This window comes from Mytilus galloprovincialis, chromosome 13 (genome assembly GCF_965363235.1).
Source record: "Mytilus galloprovincialis chromosome 13, xbMytGall1.hap1.1, whole genome shotgun sequence".
NCBI classification, from domain to species: Eukaryota; Metazoa; Mollusca; class Bivalvia; order Mytilida; family Mytilidae; genus Mytilus; species Mytilus galloprovincialis.
The window spans coordinates 16894809-16921132 of record NC_134850.1 but is presented as its reverse complement, the minus strand read 5'-3'; the positions used below and the strand labels follow the sequence as shown (position 1 = coordinate 16921132).

Genomic DNA, 26324 nt, shown 5'->3' with positions numbered 1-26324 from the left:
ATGAACAATACTAATTCAAATCGGATTTGGGAGAGCTATTTTGCTGTCATTGAACATAGTCGCCATATTGATTGATAATAAATACATAACAACACATAGTTGTCATAATTATGGAATTTTATGCGTCTGTCATATAATTGAAAGGTTAAGCTACATATAAAACCAGGTTTGATCCACAATTTTCTGCATAACAAAATGTTTGTACCAAGTCAGGAATATGACATGCTCTTCAACTTCGTATATTATTTGGCCTTTGATATTTTTTTGATTCGAGCGTCACTGACGAGTCTTTTTTTTTTTATACGAAATGCGCGTCTGACGTAAGTTTAAAATTTTAATCCTGGTATCTATGATGAGTTTATTGATATCCATTCGTTTCATGTGTTTAAGACTTTAATTGATATTGCCATTTGGTTACAGACTTTTCCTTTTATAAATTTTCGTCGGAGATTTTGATTTTGTTATTTTACTTTTTATTCATGACAAAACAACAAATATTATAGGCATCATGAAATCGATCTGACTGTGTCGTATGTATTTCTTCTATCCAGTGTTATTCCACATAACACTTATAAATATACTTCATGACAAAATTCTTTATTTGGATATGTTGATAGGGTGATAATTTACGCCATCCCATGGTCCAGAGGAGGACAATTTTTTAAATGCCACCCTCTTTTCAGGACCAATCAAAATTCGACCATTTAAAGAACAATGAATTGAATTTATATCAAAAATTATAAATTAAAGTTGTACGTTTCAGCTTCGCCTCGATTGAAAATATTTTTTCGTGGCAACACTCTACAGTATCCCTCTCGCAGCTTTCTGCTATTTATATATAGTTTGCTTCATGTCAACGAGCTGCTCATGACGAATGTAAATATTTCTTTAAATAGCGTAGGTGTGAAGGTGCCTTGTCTGACATCTCTTCTCTATATGCTTGTTTTTGTCATTTTTTCAACACAGCAACGAAAGACGTTAAGGTAGATAACTGTTACAGTCTGTAAAATACTACACAAAAAAATCAAGATTGATATTATATACCATTGCAGAGGGTCTGGATGGGGTTTACAGGAAATAGTATGTAGCTAGCTATAACACCAGATTTAATCCCCAATTTTCTACATAATAAAATGCCTGTACCAAGTCAGGAATACAGTTGTTATATATTCGATTGATGTGTTTGAACGTTTGACTTTGTCATTTGCTTATGGTTTTTACGCTTACAATTTTCCTCGGTGTTAGTTTTTATGCTCCACCTACGATAGTATAGGGGCATTATGTTTTCTGGTCTGTGCGTCCGTCCGTTCGTTCGTTCGTTCGTTCTTTCGTCTGTCCTGCTTCAGGTTAAAGTTTTTGGTCAAGGTAGTTTTTGATGAAGTTGAAATCCAATCAACTTGAAACTTAATACATATGTTCACTATGATATCATCTTTCTAATCTTAATGTCAAATTAGAGTTTTTACCCCAATTTCACGGTCCACTGAACATAGAAAATGATAGTGCAAGTTTCAGGTTAAAGTATTTGGTCGAAGTAGTTTTTGATGAAGTTGAAGTTCAATCAACTTGAAACTTAATACATATGTTCCATATGATATGATCTTTCTTATTTTAATGCCAAGTTAGAGTTTTTACCCCAATTTCACGGTTCACTGAATATGGAAAATGGACAAATTCTTGTTTTATATAAATCAACTTTGCTTAAATATCAATTTATCAAGCAGCAATTTATTACTTACTGTTTCACATTGATTTGAATTTGCTAGATTCTTATAATATCATGGAAATGAAATAAAAACTCAAGTTTTAGTGTAAGTTTTTTTTTTATTTTTTTTATTGACCAGTATATCCCTGATCACAAAAACAAATAGAACAAATTAACATATAACTGATGCTATGTACTTGCTAATGTGAATTTATAGTATCAAATATCAGAAGGTATTCGAGGTATACAGACTGACCTTTACCATAGTCAGAAAATGAAAACAAAAGAAATATGTTTGTTTCTAGTCATATCTATTCCGTCAATGAACCAGATTTTATACATTTTGTACAAGATCATGTGAATGTTTGAAAGTGTTGTAAGAACGCTGAGCAGCGGAAATATTATTATGGAATAATTATCTCTTAGATCCAACAATGACAATGACAAAAGCAAAAATTTGAAGAAGAAAATGGTAGCAATTTTGCAAAAGCGATTTGAAAGTAAAATCAGAACGTCAACGATGTTGTAACAGTTTTCACGGTGACGAGAAGGCTGCAAAGACCCAAAAGCATTTTGCCATTGGGGAATGGTATGAAATTGAATTTTACAGACTACTTTTGGTTAACTAATTTACAGGTTTAAAATGTATCATCACAAGTGTATTAATTCAGAAACGGAAGTTGCTGTTATATAAAGGCAAATAAATCAAAGCTCATAAAGTAAATGTTTTCAAAAAAGTACGGGGTATAAAAGTGTTTCATTTTTTTAACTGGTTATTATTTTTCCTTCAATTTACAAATATGGTTGACCTCTATGTTGCAAATTATTGAATTATTTAACAATGTATTGACACAATTTTAAATAGTTAACCACAAAATATCAAAACAAATGCTATGAGGTTAGAATCAATATCATTCACATAGTACTGTATATTTCAAAGTCTGCTATTTTGATTTATATTTTTTTAAAGTCGGTAATTTGCATACTCCAACCTTCGAGCATATGTGGTTTTCAACTACACACATATACACAGAATAGTTTCTATTGTAGTATTAATTGGTATAATAGCACAAGAAGATTATCATTTAAGTCAATATGACAATATGACAATATCTAACATTCATACATACATATATAACAATTATACGTTTAACACTAGATGTTGCTCTTTTGTCTTTTTTGTACTATAAATTGAGGAATAATTTACATAATTATGTTTTTGATACGGGAAAATGCTAGAAGATCGATACAATATTAAATAGGCTTTTTAGTGGTAAAAATCAGTTCAATTCATTCTTTAAAATAATATTAGCAAAAGATAAACTGCGACTATAAATTCAGAATCAATTATACAAAATTGTGTTTGTAAATAATTACTTGAAAAGTCTGAAAGATATATATCGATATAAAATTAAAAAGGATTTTAATTGGTGAAATATTAGAAAAAATAAGTATCACAATTTTTAAGAGTAATATCAGCACTATTTTATCTTTTATCCCCATGGTATTTATTTTACGTTTTTGTCATATACAGCACCATACATATAAGCAATAAAAACATATAAACAATTATCTCAATAATGTGTACAACAAATGTAAAATCTTTGATATGTTATGATTCCAAATGGATTTCTCAAATGCATTAACACTTGAATTATTCATTTAAGTGTTATGAAATTGATTGAATCATGAAATAAACCTCAAATAAACATACTGGCTTAAAATAGTCCCAAACTTGACAAAATGAATATTACAACAAATATACATAATAAATCATATTTTATGAACAGCCATAACACAAAATAAATCTGACATACCATGAAAGAACTAATAATCCATTTTATATTATTAGTAATTCGTAAAGAATAAATTCAATTTTCAGTTCACCAACTAGAGACTATTCATTTGGCTAAGAATAACATTTGCACTATTTATCAATCGTCGAACCATTTGTTTAAATAAATGTTTTGTCTTCGCTATCTTTCATTCGATCATTTATTCTATGTTGTGAAGCATATATAATATGATGTTCGGACAGTCTTATTATTACTGTGAAATACTGTATAGTATATCTGTTAGCTAATTTTGAAAACATGCTTCTATCCTTTCCAGTGATATTTATATCTACGAACTATGATTATGCACGAAATAAAAATGTATTAAACTGTGATTTATTCTACTTTTCTCATCGATTGTCAACCAAGGATGACCATTGCGTGATCACCAATCGATAAGAATGGAAAATGCGTGTGCTAAGTAATTTTAAGATATGCAGTGTTACTTATAAAACATGCAATATATTTATGATGTATATATACATGATAATGATGCCACTTTCATGTACATTGACTAGAAATATATTTTTGTATAGATAATGGTTAGAATTAATACAAATGAATGAGTATTTTATTAGATTAAATTTGGATTTTTAGTTTACACATATAATTATCAATAATAAATTAGTCCTAACAAACGACTAAAGCTCATCTCTTTTGTTATGCATTAATACTTTAACATTACTTTCTTATTTACAATAAAACTAAATTCATCTATATGCTTATCTAGAAATAACTACAATATTTAACGTTTCAATTTCCTTTGTCATCTTGATCTCAATTTGGAATGTTCCAAGTCAATTAAAGTACGCTTTAAGAAATGCTTTAATTGTTTTAGTCTTTAGACCTGAGCAAAGACACATTACTCTTCAAAATAACTTGTAGATTTGTGTTAAACACTCTAGTTATTTTATAGTAAGTTTCCAAGGCATCAGATTATTATTTCATATGAATGCTTAAAAAGCATGTATGGAACTTGCTATTACAAATACACCAATAATTTCAAGAGATTTATCTCCCTTTGAATATGTTCATCCCCTTGAAATACAATTGTTTTGATTAGAAAAAAGCATATGCTCCTTTCTTCCTTTCAAGTTATTTACAAATCACAGTTACACCAAATTAAAGCGAATATATAATGAGATCATATCAATGTCAAAATGAAAGATTGCATTGTAGCACCCAGCCGAGAGTAACCTCCCATTTTCAGAGTAGTCTCCCTTTGTTCACTTCTTTCCATGCCCATCATTGTAATATAGCAAAGCCCATGGTATATCACCTCTGATTGGACCATCAGGTACTGAAAGATAAAAAATTCCAACATCAATTATTTTATAGATATTGCCGATGTTTACCATAACACCAACAAATAATTACTTATAAAACATTCAATACATGTTTGGTGTGTATATATAATAATGTCCCATTATATAGAAAAATTAATGAAATCAGGAGTTTTTTTATGTTTTACTCTTCTTATTGGTAAGTGAAATATTTTTTTATTTGTATATAATACAAAAACATTAAATGGTATGGAACGGATTTCATAAAAGACCCTTGCATATTGTTATATTCATCCATATTATGTATACAAAAATCTCAATATCTTATTCAGATAAACAAATCAATAAGTCTGTTTGCTAAATGCCAAATGTCAGTGTATGTTTCATGGCATTTTAATTTTGCATGACATATAAAAGGAAATACAGTTTTATAAAAATTTCTTCATATTGAATAAAACAACATGCTAATTAAGAGATTGTTTTAATATTTCTATTTTTTGTTGTGTTTTGTTTCTTGATTTACCTCATGTTATGGTATCATAAAAAAAGTAAAATTTAAAGCTTTCTAGTTTGGTAAATCTTAAACAAAGGTAGCTAGAAATTTGAAAACAAACATATCAGTGAGTATCTAAAATGCAATAAATAAAAAATTTGAAAATATATAGTTACTTTAAGAAAGGCACTTTTTGATCATTTTGATCATGTATATTTCTTGATCACACAGATATTTTGCTTGAATACTTTAATTTACTTAAAGTCATTATACGATTCAATATTTCATTATAGAAAACAACAACAACAGCAAAAGCCTTAAAATTATCTCAACCAAGGCTTTCATTAAAATATGTCAGTATTGAAAACAATAATAATAGTAAAAGCTTTAAAAAAAAGTATCACCCAGGGCTTATATTTAGTAATTAAGCCAAACACCAGCAAATTAAAATAGTTATGCCAAACAAAAATAGAATGCAAATCAAAGTCCAATGACACAAGCTTTGTTAATAATAGTGATTTATTCATTGTAACACACAAAATTTACTTTAACGAATGATAGTGAGTAATTAATAATGATAAATAAAACAAAACCAGGCGAAAGGAACCAAACAAAAACTATTATTAAATCATTCACTATTAAACCATTAGTTGGGACAGTCATTTCAAGCATGCTCTTATAGTTTTCAAATCATTTCACCTTGTAATGAACCGCAGTCATATGTTATAAAGTAAATTGTTCTGATATTCAATCGTCCAATCGATGTTTATTAAATCTAAATAATTCCAAAACTCATAAAATATGTAACATTGATTTCAATTGAAGTAAACTAACAATGTAAATTATTTAATATGAATTAAAGTAATTGGTTATCAACTTCAGAAACAAATATGAACCAAAATATTTTTAAAAATACATCAACATTCAAATTTCGCATCTGTACACATTCTGAAACTATAGCTTATAAGGTTTACTAGTATAAAAAGTATTTTACATAATACTGTCAAATAAAGCTTTTAAAAAGTTCGAGGTCAATCACGTTAAGTTGGCAGAGCAAAAAAAATATGTTTTAGAAGTAAAATATGCATGCATGCTTTTCATTGAAATGACTGTTCAGGATAAACAATGGCTGTCTGATGAGATCAAACCATGCATGAATGACATGTGCTTACAAATATATAGATTGCATCTGTAATGTGGTTTCGTCATCTGTAGGTAAAACATATGTAATAAGTTTTATGATATAGATGTTTCAGACAATAAGGAATTTATCTTCAACGTAAAAGTAATGTAGCTGCACCTCAGAGTGAAATAATCATATGATAGTACTTACACTTTTCAGTTTTTATTACTTTACAAGGTTCTTAGAACATCATGTACATTTGTTATATAAAATACACAAAACGTATCGAACCATTTAACCAGAATAGACAGTGCATTGTGAGATGAAATATAGTGTAAACAGTACATATAATCAAATGAAACAATACATTTTACCAATAATACATTTGTGTTGTGATATATTTCGGATTCAGCCTATTCATTATGTGTTATATATATTTGACTATCAATTTGAATTAGTATGTATAGACATATTTCCTTACCTGCGTTATATTCACATTTTGGACCTATAAATCCATCTTGGCATATACAGGAACCAGACGAAGGATCACATGTTCCTTCATTATCACAGTCACAGAAATATTCACAATTGGGACCAAACCGACCTTTGCTACATGCTGAAAGCAGACATTTTATATATTCAAATATTTCAACATATGGAATGATATATAAATCGTTATTATTAACTTAGTGAATTATATGTTTTCCATTTTTATCTTTACTAAGGTTTCCTTTATCTTAAGGATAATAACAAAGATCTTCAAAAGAACAGTATGTAACATAACTATACTATCCCTGAAACTGAATTATCAATTTTGATATTAACAACTACAAAAAAAATCAATTATTTTTGATAACACAGTTCTATTCTTATAGTAATATAGATTTTAGTGAGGAACCTCTTGTTCTGTAGTTGTTGTTAAATGGTGTGGTTCATTAATGTTTGTCGTTTCTTGTTTTTTTATTTAGATTATAATGTTAGTTTTCCTGTTTGAATTGTTTTACACTAGTCACGTTGGGGTCCTTTATGGCTTGCTCTTCGGTGTGAGCCATGGCTTCGTGTTGGATGCCGTCCTTTGGCATACTGTAAACCAACTTATTTTCGCGGATACTTTATTTCGCGTAATAATAGTTCTAGTCCATTTCGCGGCTTTTAAAATTCGCGATTTTCTTATTTACTTGATTTAGATAAATAAAGATTTACTTATTCGCGACGATTTATATTTGCGTTGTTTTTCTCCTCGCGAAAGTCGCGAAAATAAATCGTTCGCGAAAATAAGTTAGTTTACAGTATAATGCTTGATTGTTTTACACAACATGCACAATGTGTCTTGGAATTAGAGTTGCCTCATTTGCGCTTATACACCAGCTTGTTTCTATTTACTCTGTGGCTTGTACTGAACAGTTATTAAAAACAAATCGAGATTCTAACCTTTTCTGCAATCAGGACCTGTTGATCCTGAAGGACAAATACAGTTTCCTGTCATGTGATCACATTCTGCTTCTCCACAATCACATGTCTCTCTACAATGCCGGCCAAACGTTCCTCTTTTACATTCTAAAATTTTCAAATTCTATGTTTGAAGTATGAAGTGCAAAATGTCATTCCATAATGAACTATAGTGAACTATAACTAGAATTATTTCACTTGATTGGGCGGGGTTTTAGAAGTTCGCTCATTTAAGACCAGTCCATCTATAGGTAGGAGGATACACTCATCAATAAAGTGTCCAGTTATTCGTCACATACCATGCACTCAGTTCTTTTGTATATGCGTTTGGTGACACTGGTAGGTGATTAGAATTCAATAATAATTATAACGGTCATACTCCGTATCACACACAACTTCTTATGAAAATTAAAACAAAAGCTCCGCCCGATCAGTTAAAATAACGTTAGGTAATAATATTGATTGATAACTAATATAATCAAGTCGCACAAGAGATGAAAAATACAGGTTTGAAGGTTTAAAATATAACTGGTTTTTTTTTCTTTTTACAACTGATAGTTTTGTAGAAAATAGCTATGTTAAGCCTAAGTTATGACTTACGTGTTTCACACTGATCTCCAATAAAACCAAGAGGACATTTACATTGGCCTGTCATGGCGTTACATTTCCCTCCATTGACACAATCACATTCCTCTGAACAATATGGTCCATGGCTACCAACAGGACACTCTGAAAAGCACAAAACATTAACATTGGAATTACATAAATTGAGTTTTAATTTCAAGTAACTGTTTCTAAATTCTGGCAGTTAAATTTAACTGGCTCTAGAAGAACAGTCTATATGAAATATATAGTTTATATCCAAAGTATAAATTGATGCAGTATATTATACTTTTTAGTAGTGATAAATGTACGAATTGTTGCTATATAGTCTTACAATTATGTCTTGCTATCATGGAGGCAGACACAGAGAGTAATTACATATTTATAAAACCAAATAAGTTTACATTGCACTGCACCAGATACTTATTAGACAATAATTTCTCTTTCGTGCTATTCAAGGCAAAAGTTTAAAAAAAAATCGAAAAGATTATACAAATGTTGAACTAATGAAACAAAAAAAGTACCAAATATTCAAACCCAACCAAGGAACCACGGTTGCACATAATGTATATACATTCTTAATTTTTAAAAAAACAATATCTGTTTTTTTTTATGACTGTTCTGAAATGTAAACGTCACCTAAAAAAACATTGAAATATTGAACACACTTTTGTGCTCTATATGTATTTTTTAGTTTAGTAGGTTTGAGAAGTTTTACCCCTCTTTTTCAAACTGTGTCATATTTTTCTGCGCGTGCACTCGTCTGTGTCTTATCTCTTACCTAGTTCACAACTTTGACCATAGAAACCTGAGGAACAACCACAACATCCCGATATAGGGTCACATGTGGCCTTGTTTCGACAGTTGCATGTATGTATGCAACCTGGACCAAATCTTCCCTGCGGACACATCTGATCACATGATTCACCCATCCATCCGAGATTGCAATTGCACCGCCCAGTTACATGATCACAATGACTATTTTCTGAGCAGCGGCAAATTCCAGTGCAGTTAATACCGTATCTTCCATTTACACACACTGAAAGCAAAATAAAACATGTTTTTGATACTGTGTTTATGTTAGTGATTCTCTTTATATATCTTTATAATAACTGTAAGGTTGGGTGAGTATATTTTTAAAAGATTTGACTTACTTCTTTCAAAAAACAAATCGAGGCAGAATAGTATAATTATTATTAAAACACTCACTGTTTTGACATTTGTTGCCATGGTAACCTAGCGGACATATGCATTGTCCTGTTCTCGTGTCACATGATCCTTTATTCTGACAGTTGCATGTCAGACCACAGTTTGGACCATACCTCCCGGAAGGACATGACTCAGTACAAGTAGGACCAATATATCCATCTTTACACGTACATGCTCCAGTAACGATATGACAAAAAGCACCATTTTCACACTGACAACCCTGATCACAGTTGGCACCAAAGTGTCCTTCTTTACAACCTGTAAAATTAAAAATGTATTCAAATTACATATCAAAGAAAACATGATATCGTAAGTCACAGTTGCATATATCATACATGTGTTCTACGTCATTAATTTTTGTATGAAGGTAGGAAAACTTGCAAATAAAGTAGTATATAGGAGTGACAAACTGTACTACATTGTGCTGGTTTTAGAAAACGAATTAATTCTAACAATTATGACAACTTTAACCAAGATACTGAACGCCTAAAATGGTTTTCACAGTACTTTTGCGATAATTAACCAAAAGATTAATGACTAAAAATATAGTTATTTTTAACTTATTGTTGGATAAAGCAGATTCGACACTAAAGTAAATAGGTTTGTTTAAAACGGACATATGATATCAAATACAATTGTTTTGTATAAAACAGGTAACAAAGATTTTACCGGAATGTTCAAATTTGCAAATATAAACAATAGGACAAATGATGTCATTATTCACAGGCTTAAAGATTGAAGAATAATAGGAAGTAGATGTATAGAAGCAATACATATAAGTGTGTACCTAAGCAACAAAATAAATCTTTTGCAAATGATAAAAATCAACATACATGTAGCTAATGAATAATAAAATATGTATGTGTATAAAGTGCCATTATAAACGAGACGTTTGAAAACATAATTGCTTTATTATGATTAAAATTTAATAAATAAAAAGATCGCCAAAAGAATAGGTTGTACACTTTTACCTTCCGAAACCATAGAAAATACAAAAATACAAAAGCAAAAAAAATTATAACTCAATCTGGAAACAGTCAGAGGGCACACACATTCTTAGTATACAACATAATCTTTGAACTCAGTAATAAATTGTGCTAATCAAGCTAAAAAAGGCTAAATGTATTTGAAAGACGCCGATAGTATTGTGTTGACGATATCGATGTCGATATCGTTTATTTAGAAATATAGCAGAATTGTTTGTTTTGAAATAACACCTGTTATTTAATTTCAATCTGATTTTAAACAATATATATGTTAGTTTCTAAACTTAAACGTAAATGCTTGCGTAAGAATATATAAAAATGCGTTGTCCTGCCTACCATGTTTTTAAAATACATTAAATTGCAAATATGTAACATAAAATAAAGAGTAAGTCATCGATTTTCTATCCCAAATTCATGTATTGTCACGGTACTTTTCTATCCCAAATTCATGTATTTGGTTTTGATGTTATATTGGTTATGTCACGGTACTTTTCTATCCCAAATTCATGTATTTGGTTTTGATGTTATATTGGTTATGTCACGGTACTTTTCTATCCCAATTTCATGTATTTGGTTTTGATGTTATATTGGTTATTCTCATCGGATTTTGTCTAATGCTTAGTCCGTTGCTGTGTGTGTTACATTTTAATGTTGTGTCGTTGTTCCCCTCTAATATTTAAAGCGTTTCCCTCAGTTTTAGTTTGTTACCCCGATTTTGTTTTTTGTCCATAGATTTATGAGTTTTGAACAGCGGTATACTACTGTTGCCTTTATTTTTCTACCATGATATTTAAAAAAAAAAATGAAAGATTGTAATACTACATCTACATTCTGATTGTACATACCAGTCCATTTAAAAGCTATATGCAATGGATTGTTACTGTTAGTATTCTGCATGATATAAGTACTAAATACCAAATGAGACGTAGTGGTATTATAAAAAAGGGTTCTACGAAAACAAAGTCATAAACCTTCTTTCCAGCATGAAAAGCTTATTAAATATATAGTCATTGACCACCTGTTTACGATCATTGTTAGGGTCATATTCATTATGTATACCGGTTGTATAATGGTTATGGTGTTTAACATGGAAAACTTTAATTTCGCAAAAAATGTAAAAACTTAATAAAGGTGTTTCATGTTATACATTTTTAGAGCTTAAATGATTTTCCTGTTATGACAACTATACATATAGTAAAATTCATCTGGATTAAAAATTGACGAAATAAAAACTAATCAATCGCAAATACTTGAAAATAAATTTCATCAAAAGAGCTTTATTCAAATAATGCACATACCCGATCTTTCATTTCTTTCCAACTCTAATTTAGCTTTTCGTCTTAGCTTTCTCCGATGACGAGTTTTTCTACCTTTTCTATGTTTTTTATTTGACTTCGTTGGCTTAATAACTATATTCCAAGCAGCAAATTAGTAGGAAATGTATATTAGTAGTACAAGAAATTAACAACGAGGAAGTATAATGTCATAAAGTTTAAAATGTAAATGCTTTCCTTGTTGAGAATATTCAATGGACGCAAGAAATTTAGTATGGTTTGTTTTGTTAGGATCGAAGTATTTAAAATGTGAAAACATATTCAGAAAGTAATCGATGATTTGTCCTTATCAAGACCAGATAAACAAAACACACACATGATAATAAATTGTGTTGATACATTTTAACAAAAAAAACACTTGTGATTGAATCATACAATTTAGCTGTCTACATTCAGACATACTCAAGCAAGTCTGACATTAAAGTATTGAAATCGTAGCTAGTGTGCAAGGAGGTTAGTATTTATAAGTGTGTAAGCATTGAAAATTCGACATACAGTGACATCTCATTCAAATCCTTCCGGATTCGATGTTTTTCCTCCAAAAGACATGTGTTAAAAACAGGTGAATAAAAAATAACGGTATAACCAACATTTAAATTTTTATATGTCTTCGATCTAGAAACGGGTAGATTTAGATAGCTTTCACTTTGTAAACAAAACTTTTTCTCGAATGTTTGCGAGTAAACAACACCCTCTTAATATTACATTTTAAACTATTGAATATATACAAACTGATTTTTACCTGCCTTTTTATTTACAAAAATATAATGATAAATTACTTAGAAATTACAATCTAAAATGATGAATGATTGCGTATTATTTGTGACGCTCATGGTTCACATCTAATTACCTCTTGAACAATGTTTTCCTCTGTGTCCTGGTTTACATACACATTGTCCACTAATTGGATTGCACGCAAAGTTTTGCCCAGTACAGTTACATGTCTGACTACACTCTTCCCCATACGTTCCTTCTGGACATCCTGAAAAAATAATAGTTGAAAATTTGTTCTTAATGATCAGAATTTTCATACTAAGTGCACATGTAGGAAAAGTTGAATTTTAGTCAATGTTAAAAGAAATTTTAAAAAATTAAATTTTAAAAAGTTCAATTTGATTCCCTGAAACTTTTCGAATAAACTTTACAAATTAATTTCATTTCAATTGAATTATTGTTTACATATATGTACGTACTTTGTTCACATGAATCCCCTGTCATCCCAGGATTACATCTACAGGCTCCTGTCATATGATCACATGGTTCATCTATGGCGCAGGTACATATTTCATTGCAATCATCGCCATATGAACCACTGGCACAAACTGCAAGGTAACATAATATTGATATAAGAACATTGGAAGAGACGTTTTCAAATTTTTAAAAGAATATTTAATGGTAATGACAAATCTAGATAAAGAAATATTACAAAACGGTCCTGTTCATATAAAGTACAAATAATACCTTTGTCACAAAAGCGGCCTTTCCATCCTGGTTTACAGATGCATTCTCCGTTCTCATGGTTACAAGTGGCGTTGTTGCGGCAGTCACATGTTTCTATACAATTGTCACCAAAGAAACCTTTAGGACACACTATATTTTGTAAGAAAAAAATATGAAAATGAGGCATATTTTAATTCTGTACATGACAACAGAATTAATTGAAAATATCTTGAATACATCATGTGCAAGTCACATTGCAAAGTTTACCTCCTACCGGCATTATATCTTACTAAACAATAACTACTGCTCATGACCAAATACATTTTGAAAATAAAGACATTTTTTATAACTTGCTTATTTGCAGTGCATAAAAAATGAATCTTTGCACTAAAATGAAGCTAACTATTTAATATAAGACAATCCAATAAAAAAAAACGTCTAGTGGAAACATAATAAATATTTATATCAACCTACCCTGATCACATTTATCACCTCGGTAACCTGGACTACAGCTACATTTACCACTAAACCTATCACATGACTCACTGTTGATACAACCACAATCCAGAGCACAGTTAGGTCCATAGTGGAAATTATCGCAACCTGAAAAAATAGACACGATGAAAAAAAGTCCAGATGTTAAATGAATACGATGAAAATGCGTGTATAACTTTCTTCAATGATTTTGCATGGCTTCACAATTCTTATAAATTAAACTTCTGTAGGTAAATTAAATAACTGTTAGCTCTGTAATTCCTGAAAATTTGAAAGACAACATGCGTTTTGTCTAGCGTCATCATTTCTGTTATATGTATGTTCTGATTTTCAACTTGTAACTAACCAAAGTCATCGCTACAGAACTCTCCTATGTTTTTAGGGGTTGTTGGTTCGAGCAAGGAGTCGGAGTAATGTGTTCGAGTAAGATAACATGTCTTCCTACGGAATATTATCTACTAGAAATGACGACTAAGCATTATTGTCATGTAAAGCAATTTTCGTATTTATATCAAATGATCATGTTCCTGTCATAATACGCGTTTAACATTTGTCACTGGACATTAAACATCAATCTATCTATTGTTACTTTTATTGACTCTTTATTAACTCACCTAATTCGCACGCCTTTCCGGTGTACCCATTTGGACAATTACATTTTCCATTGATGTTGTCACATTTGGCATCATTCATACAGAAGCATCGATACAAACAGTTAGTACCATAAAAGCCTGGTGGACAACCTGAAAATTATTAAAAAGGAAGTAAAATCAAATAAAAAAAAACATTTCTCTAATTTTGTGCTATTTTAACATTTCCTAAAGAATAATTCAAACAACTCTGCAGAAACTAGAATAGAGAAAGTAAAATGTCATTTACTTCAAAGTTTAAGTTATCTTCAACGTCCTTGAAGTTATAATAGTTATTGATAAACTTTCTTATTTGTACCTTCTTCGCAAGTGGTTCCCTTCCATCCAGAAGAACAGATACATGTTCCACTAACGGGATCACAGGTACCATTGTTATGACACACACAGGTTTCAGTACAATCCTGACCATACGTTCCAGGTGCACAACTCTTCCTACATCTCTCTCCCATCCAGCCAGGAGCACAAGCACATTTTCCATCAACATGGCTACATTCAGCCTCATTTCCACAGTCACATGCTTTCTTGCAGTCAATTCCTAGATAATATAAGATTAAGTATTATGATTTTGTTTCTGTTTGGATTCTTTTACATGTTATAAGTATTTGTTATTCTCGTGGGATTTTGTCTCATGCTTGGTCGGTTTCTGTATGTGTTACATTTTAGTGTTGTGTCGTTGTTCTCCTCTTATATTTAATGCGTTTCCCTCGGTTTTAGTTTGTTACCCCGATTTTGTTTTTTGTCCATATATTTATGAGTTTTGAACAGCGGTATACTACTGTTGCCTTTATTTATAAGTGGTGTTTCTTTTTATGTCAAATGATGTCACAAGTAATTGGGGGGAAACAGTGAGAGTATGCATGTTGCATGATAATCATTATAATTTTGAAACATTTGAAATCACTTTTTATAATAATTGGATATTATATTGTTCTTTAAAAATATGAATGACTTACTTCTGGTATAGGACACTTATTGCAAATTGATGTTTTACCTTTAATTTTCTTCATAGCAGAGTTGCATTGGTACTTGTTACTTAAATGTCTTTGTTCAAATGCTCGAAGTAACGTGTTTTGCTTTTTCATGTTACGTATTGGCGGTGTTAATTGAAGTTTACCTCATTTTTCTTTTTGTTCAGAACAATAAAATATCTTGCTGTATGACGTTATAAAATATAAACCGCCAAAGAGGCGTTAATAATTAAAGAGACATACCATAAAATCCTTCTGGGCACGCCTTTGTACAAAACTTTCCTCTCCATCCAGACGAACAAACACAGGCACCACTTATATGATCGCACATTGCTCCATTCACACATTTACATTCCTGTGTACATCCGGGTCCATATGTTCCTTCTTGACATTCTGTAATATTTTGTAAGGAGATTGATAGGAGATTAGACACATTGATGTTATATTGATGTTCAAAACTCATAAAATTTAGATTCTATACATCTGTGGTTATATCCTGGATCGGGTTTTTAATAAATAGTAAAATATATCAATGGGGCAAGCAAAAATTAGAAGTCGAAACAAAACCAATTATATCATGTCAAATAAAGGAAAAGTATCAAAGGATTGTCACTGGGCTTTGTTATTCAGATTCAATGGTGATGTTGTAAATCCGATCATATTGAATGACACGTCAATGAAAGGAAGCAAAAATATTTTATTTTCATAAAAGTATCGTAATATTGGTAGCCTAATTTCTTGATGAGTTATTTTTTAAGAAAACAAATTTTGTATTGAATTATTGATAGCACTACGAAAAAAAAGGGAACCGAAAGACTTTAAAGGTATTGGACATTTACTTCTTTTGACTATGAAGTCAAAGTGTTAAAAGAAGTAAAAGTGTTGTTATTTTTTTTACACTTAGATACAATAAGGTTTTGAACGAAATGCACAAAGTATGTACTTCACGCAGCGTTACTCTGAAATCATTTGAAACATGAACTGCATCTGATATTGAACTGTACTTCGATTAAGGATGTTCGGTATTCTGTTTCAAAATAACAAGCTTTTTAAAAGACTGTTATAAATTGATAGCATATCTATAAAGGAGCTAGAAAAGCAAAAAATAATAAGTGTCTGTATGTTTGTTTACAAGATATAAGCTATTGAACATTTGGAAGGATATGATTTCTTTAGATTATTCATATATTTAACATTGGTGCTTTTTCTTCTATGAAACTATCAAACTATGAAAAATAACAAGGATTTTATAAGATTTTCGAATATGGCTTTTCAATTTTAGACATTAAGATTATGAAAAGAAAGAAAAGAAAAGTAGGGGTTAGCGGGCTAAATTCCGGATTCAGAAAATCTGACTTAAATCATGTTTCGTGAACAAACTGTTACTTACTTTCGCTACATCTAGATCCTCTCCAGCCCGGGGCACAGACACATTCTCCTATAACAGGATCACATTCGGCACTAGTATGACAGTCACATTTTTGAGCGCAATTTGCTCCAAAAGTACCAGGATGACATTCTGTAAGAAACATATTTCAAATAATAAATTAATTACGAATTAGATAAAATTTCTTTGAACTACAGTTCTTGTTTGGTAACACTGTATGTACCGCTAATGTACAATGAAGGCCAAATTCTAAAATAAAAAAATAATGCAATGTAGTTTCTGTAATCTCCTGCCGAGCCTAAAGCAGTAGTCCATTGTATTTCTGTAAAACTTCTGCAGTTGCATTAAGTACAAATCTGCATTTTTCCAATACATGTCTCCTTGACAAATGCCCAGTTGCCATTCTCTAATATATGCTGCATTTCACCCTTCTCCTATAATCGTAATAATATCAACTACGACCCACTGATAAAATGTCATAAAAGTTTCAATAATAATTTCAATTTCGCAATACTTTTGTTTTTGGTATACATATGTGCAATTATAATGGTTATAATTTAAATTAAAAGTTGAAAGTCTCCGAGGGTAATAACAGTCCAGTAGCCAGAATTTTCGTACTGGTATGAAATACGGATGTTATGTTATTTCAATTTGCTGTTACAAAATTTGGGAACTCATTTAAAATCAAGGAACGTATCTCCCTAATGCAACGCTCTGATTCCTCGCCAAGCTTTGGATTTACATTTTGGTGCTTTTTTGTTCATAGCTCTCAATATTTTTGATAAGCTTTTGATCTTCAAGTATTTTGGCCTCGAGTTACACTGAAAAGACATTAATTGTCGAAATACACATCTGGTGCAGGAAAAAATTGGCACCATTTATGTTATTAAAACAATCATAATTGCTTATTAAAAGTAGCCTAGATTACCTCTATCACATGTTTGTCCTTGCCAGCCAGCAGTACAGTTACATTTGCCATTCATAGGATCACAGTAAGCTTTATTCTCACACTGACATCTAGAGAGGCACTGAGCACCAAATCTTCCCTGGGGGCAAACTGAATTAAAGTATAATAATCGCCATGTTATATTTCAATAGTATGATATTAACCTTCCCATTATATTTGCAATAACATGTTCGTTTGTTTTGTGTGGTGTTTTTTTTTTTTGGAAAATGATATTATCGTATTTTTTCTTCAGATTTAAGATCATTTCTGATTAACAAGATAAAAAAAATATATATTAACTACTTTTGTCTCAAATCACTCGGAAAATGTCTTTTAAACACACAAAATTATATGATGATTAAGAATAAATTACTAAAATTTATTTCAGGAAGATCACCTTCTTCGCATTCTCGTCCGAACCAGCCATCTGCGCAAATACATTCTCCAGTTTCAGCGTCACATTTTGCGTCATTTTGACATCGACATTTCTTCATACAGTTAACTCCCCAACTTCCAGGGTGGCATTCTGTAATAAACACACTTTTTTTAATTTTTAAAACATGTGCCTATTTCTCTAATTCGAGGGATTGGATAGGTGGTTTATGACTTTTTGTTTTATCTCTCTTTTTAGATATCTCTTCATAATTGCACTTTCTATGAAACCATAAATTCACCAATCAGAACGTGTTGATATATACTTTTAAAGTATTACCCAGAATGCATTTAATTTCAAAACGTTGACATACGACACTTTGTAATGTCTTGCCATAAAGCAAATTCTAGTTACAGCAGTAATTGACTAAATAACTAGTCCATAGTATTAGTAGTTTTGTTAGCTGTAACTCACTATGTTTACAATGTTTCCCACGTTTTCCTGCCTCACAGACGCAATGGCCCGTTTCTGGATTGCACTGACTTCCTCGACAATCACAATTGCGTTTACAATGTTTTCCATATTTACCCTTTGGACAACCTATTCATGGTGTTAAGAGGGAGAAGAAAACAAACAAAAAACATATAAATGACGTAAACATAAAGATAGAAATTAAAAATAATAACACTACAAATCTCAAATTCTAAAAAGCAAACATAAACAATAACATGATATGCCAACGCATTCCTTGTATAAATCGTTTCCTTACAATAATTAATTACTATAAAAAAAAAATAAAAGCACATAAAATAAATATAATTTAAAGACGTCTACTAAATAACTACATATACTCAGGTTGTAAGTTCCTACTGTTCATCCCCAGCAATGATATTTTTTACTTTGTGATAATGCTTTAAAATGCGTGATACGTTTGTATTCTCAGACATTTAATAATAGCAAGCGTAGAAATGAGTGTACAGCATACTGTCGTAAGGAAAGGGGCATCACATATGATATGTCTCATACTGCTTATTCGGTGATGTCATCAATCATGATGCAAGAGGGGCCGAATTTATTCTCCAACGACAAGTGAATGAAATCTGTAGTAATCCGAGAGATGTCAATTGTCGACCAAATTAAGATGGCATTACAACATCAAAACAACAGTTAAATAAATTATTAATTAAGAGAATAAAGTATATCTACAATATGAAATATAAAAAGCGTTTATTCAAAGTTCAGAAATAAGACATGTGATATATACATAAAACGTATATGAAGAAAAATTAACTATAAATTTAGCATGCAATAAAATGAACAATACAACACTGTTTTTACTGTTTTGAACTTAAAAAAGCAATGAATAAAGGAAAAACATTCTATTTGACTGTACAAACAAGAGTTTGCTTTTCAAACCTGGTTATAAATCAAACCATGAATAACGATTTGACGTTGTGTTTGAAAAAAAAAATAAACTAGATATACTTAGAGCGAAGCTAAAAAATGATACCTTCGCCCTAGCATAAATAAATTGCAAAGTTTTTGATTTGCGATGGGAACCAATGAGGCTTTATACAGTGAATGTTCTCAGAAAATTTGAATAAACTATGATATGAGGTTTATATTGCATTTCTTATACTTCGATACGGATACAGAAAAACACAAATGTTCAGGTAAAAAAGGGCATTCTTCCAGTAGGATATTTGCAATTTCAAGCTTTAAAACAAAATGGCAAAATGTATTCCTTATTTTTGGTCTGTTATGTGTTATTGAGTACGTTACTTGTATGTTAAAATGTACAAAAGATATTTTAATTCAGAGATGTAAATATTTATAGTATTTGTTATATCTATCATATATTTTCAGGAAACTATAACAGCTTCTGCACTTACAATGAATCATGTTCATGATTGCAGGGAAATAATAGATCCATAATTCTGCAATTTTTACATTCAGTACATTATTTTCGAATCTTATCATAATGGAAAATCATTCTATTTTATTTAAAATTACAAGACACATCATGAATTAAAGGCTGCATAAAACAGGTTTACAAAATCTAAACAAAGATAGTTGTTTCCAATTCATCTACTATTCGATTATCTATTTATGTACCAGTAAATTGAAAGCGTACAATACTATGAGATACAGGCCATTTTAAATTGCAATTAAACATTATGCGCAAATGAGGTTTTGGCCTTCGCTTCTTGTATCGCAAGATTGTTTCAATCTACGTGACAATTTTTTAAACATAAGCATTGTCTTCTTCAACAAATTATTCTAACTCATTTCTTCTTTTTAGGACAGAATATATTTTTAGCTTTTTTTTCAGATTATACGAATCTCAAAATTGCGCAGTGCTTCTTTTTCATAATTAAGAGAAAACCGTTAAAACATCAAACAACTATGATATTGAATGCAAGGTTGTCAATTTTCTTACTCTGATCGCATCGTTCTCCTATCCAACCAGCTGGACAGTTGTAAAGGCATGTTCCGGTCACGTGGTCACATTTGAAGGATGTTGGACAATTACACTGCTGTTGACATTGTCTACCATAGAAACCATCTTCACACTTTTGGTCACAATTCTTACCATGCAATCCAGGTTTACATATGCATTTTCCAATCTAGTAAAGAAAAACTTAATTATTAATTGAATATATATGAAGCAAATACTGTTATGCATCATCGACATGTCTTTTTCGACAAATACTCAACGAAAAGAACCTGAGATGAATGCTAAAGCACATCATAAATGTAAAATGTAAGATGGTATTCTTTTCTAAAATTTGTAAACTAGCTATTAATTCTAGTTCACTTCTTCAAAATGAATTTGAAACATTTTGTATGTTATTCTTCAGTTACCGTAACCCTAAAAATTACTTTTTGTTATCAAGTGTAAGAAGACAGAATATGATACCATAGATAATTGTTTATTGTTGCTAGTCGTATGCACATGTCTAGGTTCTGTCGTTTGGTTGATTGCATCCTCATTTCCTTCTCCTTAACATCAACTTTCAATTCGAATAAATAATTCAGTAATATTTAAGAACTATCTTTGAATTAAAACTAAAATGTATATCTTTTATACTATTAAAAGAAAAAATGTCTGACCTTATTATCACATGTCTCTGTATTTTCATGATGGCATGTACACTGTTCCAAACAGTTCGCTCCATACGTCCATTCTGGACATGGATGGTTACATGACGGTCCGAAAAATCCAACAGCACATTCACAAAAACCAAAAATTCGATTACAAAAGCCATTAGGACAATGTGTCGGACATTTTTGGTCACAGTTTTGTGTGTAGTACCCAGGTGGGCAACCATCCTCGCAATTGTTGCCCTTGACACCTGGTGGACAAATACAAATACCAGTAACAGCATCACATGACCCGCCATTCTGACAGGTGCATAGAGCATTACAACCATCTCCAAAATGTCCCTAGAGAAATAAAAATACGTATCATAGCAATACTTGAAAACGCTTGTAGGTATATTGCATTTACATTCCATTGAACTTGTAGGTTCGAGACAACATACATGAATGGTTTAGCGTAATGTTTATGCCCATGATATTAAAAGCTTCAAAACGTTTAATAAATTTTGTTTAATTTTCCCCATTTGACATTTATTTCAAAACACAAGTCACACTCCCTGAAATCATTTTATGAGCAACACATTCATAATAGCAGTAATGTTTTGGCAGGTAAAACGTGAAACAAACTTGATTTCTACATTTAAAAACCAAAACAAGTGGTGCAATTTACGGAGCACTATTATTATATAAACCATGCCACAACAGAACCGTCTACGACAATGTTTTTATCGAATTTTCGCCTGTAAGTTGATGTTTGTGGTGCGCGATAGATGCAGAGCGAAGATTTTTACCCAGTTGAAAACCTCGATCTCTTATTTTCTTACAGTTCATTTGATTCCCTTAAATTTGGTTTATATCTTGAATCGTATATTATAAATGAGACATAAGCATCCAGAAACTACTTTTGCATCTAATTTACCTTTGGACATGTATCATTACAGATCGGACCTATCCAGCCAGTTGTACAAATGCATCCATCTTTCTCTGCAGTGCATCTTGCATCATTCTGACAATTGTAACAGTCATACTCGCATTCGTCACCAAATGTTCCAAGTCTGCACTCTATAAAAGAAAACAAAATAACAAAGATCTATGAAGTAAAGAAGTATTTTGAATTCATTAGTATTGTAATGGGCTACCTGTTTTCGTGTGTATGACGAAGACACGAATTCAAGTACTCGCAAACATACAATTTTTTGTTACTTTATAGGACACAAAAAACATAAAAACAAGGAATTGGGTGTCCTCAGAATGCATTGTGTTCTCAAATTACGAAAATTAATAATTACTTAGATATATAAGTCCACTGTTAGTTAAACACAAAACTTATGATTTAGCTTAAATATATTGAAGGGTACATATATCAATGTATATAGTTTATTATTCAACTTCAACAATGTAGTTTATCTTTAAAGCAAATTCCTTCGTCGGACAATTGTTCCCGATTTAACATATAGAAAGGGAATTCAAAATAAGGAAAGATAAAACGTCAGTTATTTTCTTCATAATGTTACAGTAATCATTTAAAAAGTGAAATGAAATATAGAGCAATAGTTGAACTCCGACAAATAAAGAATTATAATAAAAGTCAAGATAATAACCAAAAGCTGCAAAATTTTCTGAAAATTACCAATTCCGGGGCAGCAACCTAACAACCGGTTGTCTGATTGGTCTGAAAATTTCAGGGCAGATAGACTTTGACCTTACGAACAAATCAATCTCGTCAGATTTGCTTTAAATGCTTTGGTTTCTGAGATTTTAGTCAAAAACTGCATTTTACCCTATGTTCTATTTTTAGCCATGTCGGCCATCATGATTCGCAGGCAGGGTCATCGGACACTTTATAATCCCGAATGATGATTGTGGACAAGTTTGGTTAAATTTGTCACAGTAGTTTCAGAGGAGAAGATTTTTGTACAAGATGACAAAAATTTACGAAAATTTGACAAAAATTGACAATAAAGGACAATAACTCTTTAAGAGTTCAACTGACCATTTTTGTCATGGTGACTTTTTTGTAGATCTTACTTTGCTGAACATTACTACTGTTCACAGTTTACCTCTATCTATAAAAATATTCAAGATTATAACCAAAAACGGCAACATTTCCTTAAAATTACAAATTCTGGGGCAACAACCTTACAACCGGTTGTCCGATTTATCTGACAATATCAGGGCAGATAGATCTTCACCTGACAAACAATTTTATCCCCTGTCAGATTTGCTCTAAATGCTTTCGTTTCAGAGATATAAGCCAAAATCTACATTTTACCCATATGTTCTATTTTTAGCCATGAGGCCATCTTATTTGGTTGGTTGGCCGGCTCACCGCGCACATTTTTAAACTAGATTTCCCCAATGATGATTGTGGCCAAGTTTGGTTAAATTTGGCCCAGTAGTGTCAGAGAAGATTTTTGTAAAAGTTAACGACGACGACGACGACAGACGACGGACGACGGACGACAAGTGATGAGAAAAGCTCACTTGGCCCTTTGGGCCAGGTGAGCTAAAAAGGGCTGAACTTTGCTGAAAGTCATTTAAATGATTTAATTTATTTATGTACAATAGATCTGGATATAAAAAATATATATCTTTGTAAAAAATTCTTACCAACATGTGTTCCGTTAAAGGCTGCATGTATAAATATAAAATATATCAAGATTAATATTTTGCATAAAGAAATCATTGAATGCTGTCATTTATAATCTACCTACCAAATGTAATTTTACTCTGAATAACTGCATCTCTTAAATGTTCTGATTCCGTGATCGGAATAACAGCTTTAGGTGTGGTGTCAAATCTAAGATCTGGAAGGTCACCACGACCAGGTCCCAATGTGGGAGCTGGAGTCACTGGGGTTAATACTAAATCAAAACAACATAACATAAAGAATATGATAAGAACACATGTAATTACTAAAAAGAATTCTATCAAAAGGCTCATGACCATCATTACCAATTTTACTTTTTCTTAAGATATTTAAATGTTCGCCACTACCTCTAAACAAATGAATTACTTAGTTTAATATAATGGCATAAATCAAAACAAGTTATTAAATGTAAATGTACATGGTGGTTTAACAGTATATTCGTCTATTGTACTTTATTAAGACCCTGGTCCAATTTTATCAACTTTTTAGAAATATTGAAATATACAGGATTTCTCTATCAACATAATAACATTGAAATTGTTTTATTTAATTCGCATGCAAAACTTTGTATTTGTATAATAAACATTCAAAAAATATAAAACATATTAAACAAGTTCAAATACTCTATATATATGAGTGATAAAAAAAACATATCAAAACTATATTCTTTTCGTACCTTCTCCTTTTTTTAAAATGTGTCAAAATGTGCTAATTGATCATAAACAATTAAGTGCGTTTTTCATGTGAATGTTTATTATTTTATAGATGAACATGAAGGGTCCTTTTCTTAAACCATTATTTTTCTACCTGACCATTTTTGTTCATTAAACGCCACTATTACACCAATGAAATAGAAAAAACATACGGAGACATCTACGTCTGTCTTGAGCCAATCGAAATCCTTCTTTACAAGCACAGCTAAAGGAACCTTCTGAGTTTACGCATATTTGTTCACAGGCGCCATTGTCATTCAAACATTCATCAACATCTGGAAATATAGTTGTACACTTCGAAGATAAGTATTTTGAAACAGCAAATACATAATAATTATTTACATATAGAGAACACACAAAAGAATTGTATAGTAGCAAATACACAATAAACAGCTGCGCCATGAGCGCATGATACGCCCGACGTCTTGTGTGGAAGTTTTATGCAATAATCATAAATAGTTTCTGAGAAAGTTTTAAGCTATTACCATTTATTGCTTTTGAGAAACGGCGGGACATGTGAAAAAAAAATCCTCCCCTTTTTTTACAAAATACTCAATAACTCAAAAATAAAATATTGAGTCATCACCAAAAAGTATACAGATCTTTAGATTAATATAACAAAGAAGTGTGTAAAGTTTTAAGCAATAATCATAAATCGTTTTTGAGATACGGTGCGACATGTAAAAAACCCCTCCCACTTTTTTACAAAATACTCAATAACTCAAAAATGAAATTTTGAATCATCACCAAAAAGTATACAGATCTTTAGATTAATATAAGAAAGAAGTGTGTAAAGTTTTAAGCAATAATCATAAATTGTTTTTGAGATACGGCGCGACATGTAAAAAACCCTCCCCTTTTTTTACAAAATACTCAATAACTCAAAAATGAAATTTTGAATCATCACCAAAAAATATACAGATATTAAGATTAATATAACTAAGAAGTGTGTAAAGTTTTAAGCAATAATCAAGAATTGTTTTTGAGATACGGCGCGACATGTAAAAAACCCTCCCCCTTTTTTACAAAATACTCAATAACTCAAAAAGTAAAAACACAAAAATACTGAACTCCCAGGAAAATTCAAAAAGGAAAATCAAAAATCAAAAGGCAAAATCAAAAGTCCAAACACATCAAACGAATGGATAACAACTGTCATATTCCTGACTTGGTACAGGCATTTTCTAATGTAGAAAATGGTGGATTGAACCTGGTTTTATAGCTAGCTAAACCTCTCACTTGTATGACAGTCGCATCAAATTTTAAATCATCACCAAAAAGTATACAGATATTAAGATTAATATAACTAAGAAGTGTGTAAAGTTTTAAGCAATAATCAAGAATGGTTTTTGAGATACGGTGCGACATGTGAAAAAAAACACACCCCTGTTTTAGTTACAAAGTGCCGTAACTCAAAAAGTTTAAATCTTATTTTCACCAAAAAGTATACAGATCATTTGACCATCATAAAAAACAACTATATCAAGTTTCATGAAATTTAGATAAGTCGTTCTCAAGTTACGGTGCGACATGTTTACGCCGGACAGACAGACGGACAGACGGACAGACGGACGGACAGA

The 26324-nt window shown here is 31.0% G+C and overlaps 1 protein-coding gene across 4 annotated transcripts in view; it reads right to left on the bottom strand.

Annotated features, from left to right (window-relative positions):
• Positions 1–2953: 2953 nt before the first annotated feature.
• Positions 2954–26324, bottom strand: part of LOC143057285 (uncharacterized) — a 99014-nt gene continuing 75643 nt past the window's right edge. For 2 of the 4 annotated variants that reach the window (XM_076230567.1, XM_076230570.1), the window contains 22 exons: positions 24897–25019; positions 24096–24245; positions 22301–22443; positions 21394–21726; positions 20720–20906; positions 18754–18879; positions 18304–18432; positions 17889–18017; positions 16964–17092; positions 15817–15966; positions 14904–15140; positions 14570–14698; positions 13935–14063; positions 13482–13610; positions 13214–13342; positions 12871–13002; positions 9701–9958; positions 9273–9530; positions 8489–8617; positions 7871–7996; positions 6921–7055; positions 2954–4840 (listed from right to left, as the gene is read on the bottom strand). In XM_076230567.1, the coding sequence (XP_076086682.1) occupies positions 4767–4840; positions 6921–7055; positions 7871–7996; positions 8489–8617; positions 9273–9530; positions 9701–9958; positions 12871–13002; positions 13214–13342; positions 13482–13610; positions 13935–14063; positions 14570–14698; positions 14904–15140; positions 15817–15966; positions 16964–17092; positions 17889–18017; positions 18304–18432; positions 18754–18879; positions 20720–20906; positions 21394–21726; positions 22301–22443; positions 24096–24245; positions 24897–25019 (3464 nt within the window). In that variant the 3' untranslated portion in view covers positions 2954–4766. Of the gene's footprint in view, positions 4841–6488; positions 6526–6920; positions 7056–7870; positions 7997–8488; positions 8618–9272; positions 9531–9700; positions 9959–12870; positions 13003–13213; positions 13343–13481; positions 13611–13934; positions 14064–14569; positions 14699–14903; positions 15141–15816; positions 15967–16963; positions 17093–17888; positions 18018–18303; positions 18433–18753; positions 18880–20719; positions 20907–21393; positions 21727–22300; positions 22444–24095; positions 24246–24896; positions 25020–26324 lie in introns of all 4 variants that reach the window. The other 2 variants (XM_076230568.1, XM_076230569.1) reach the window with 2 other exon arrangements.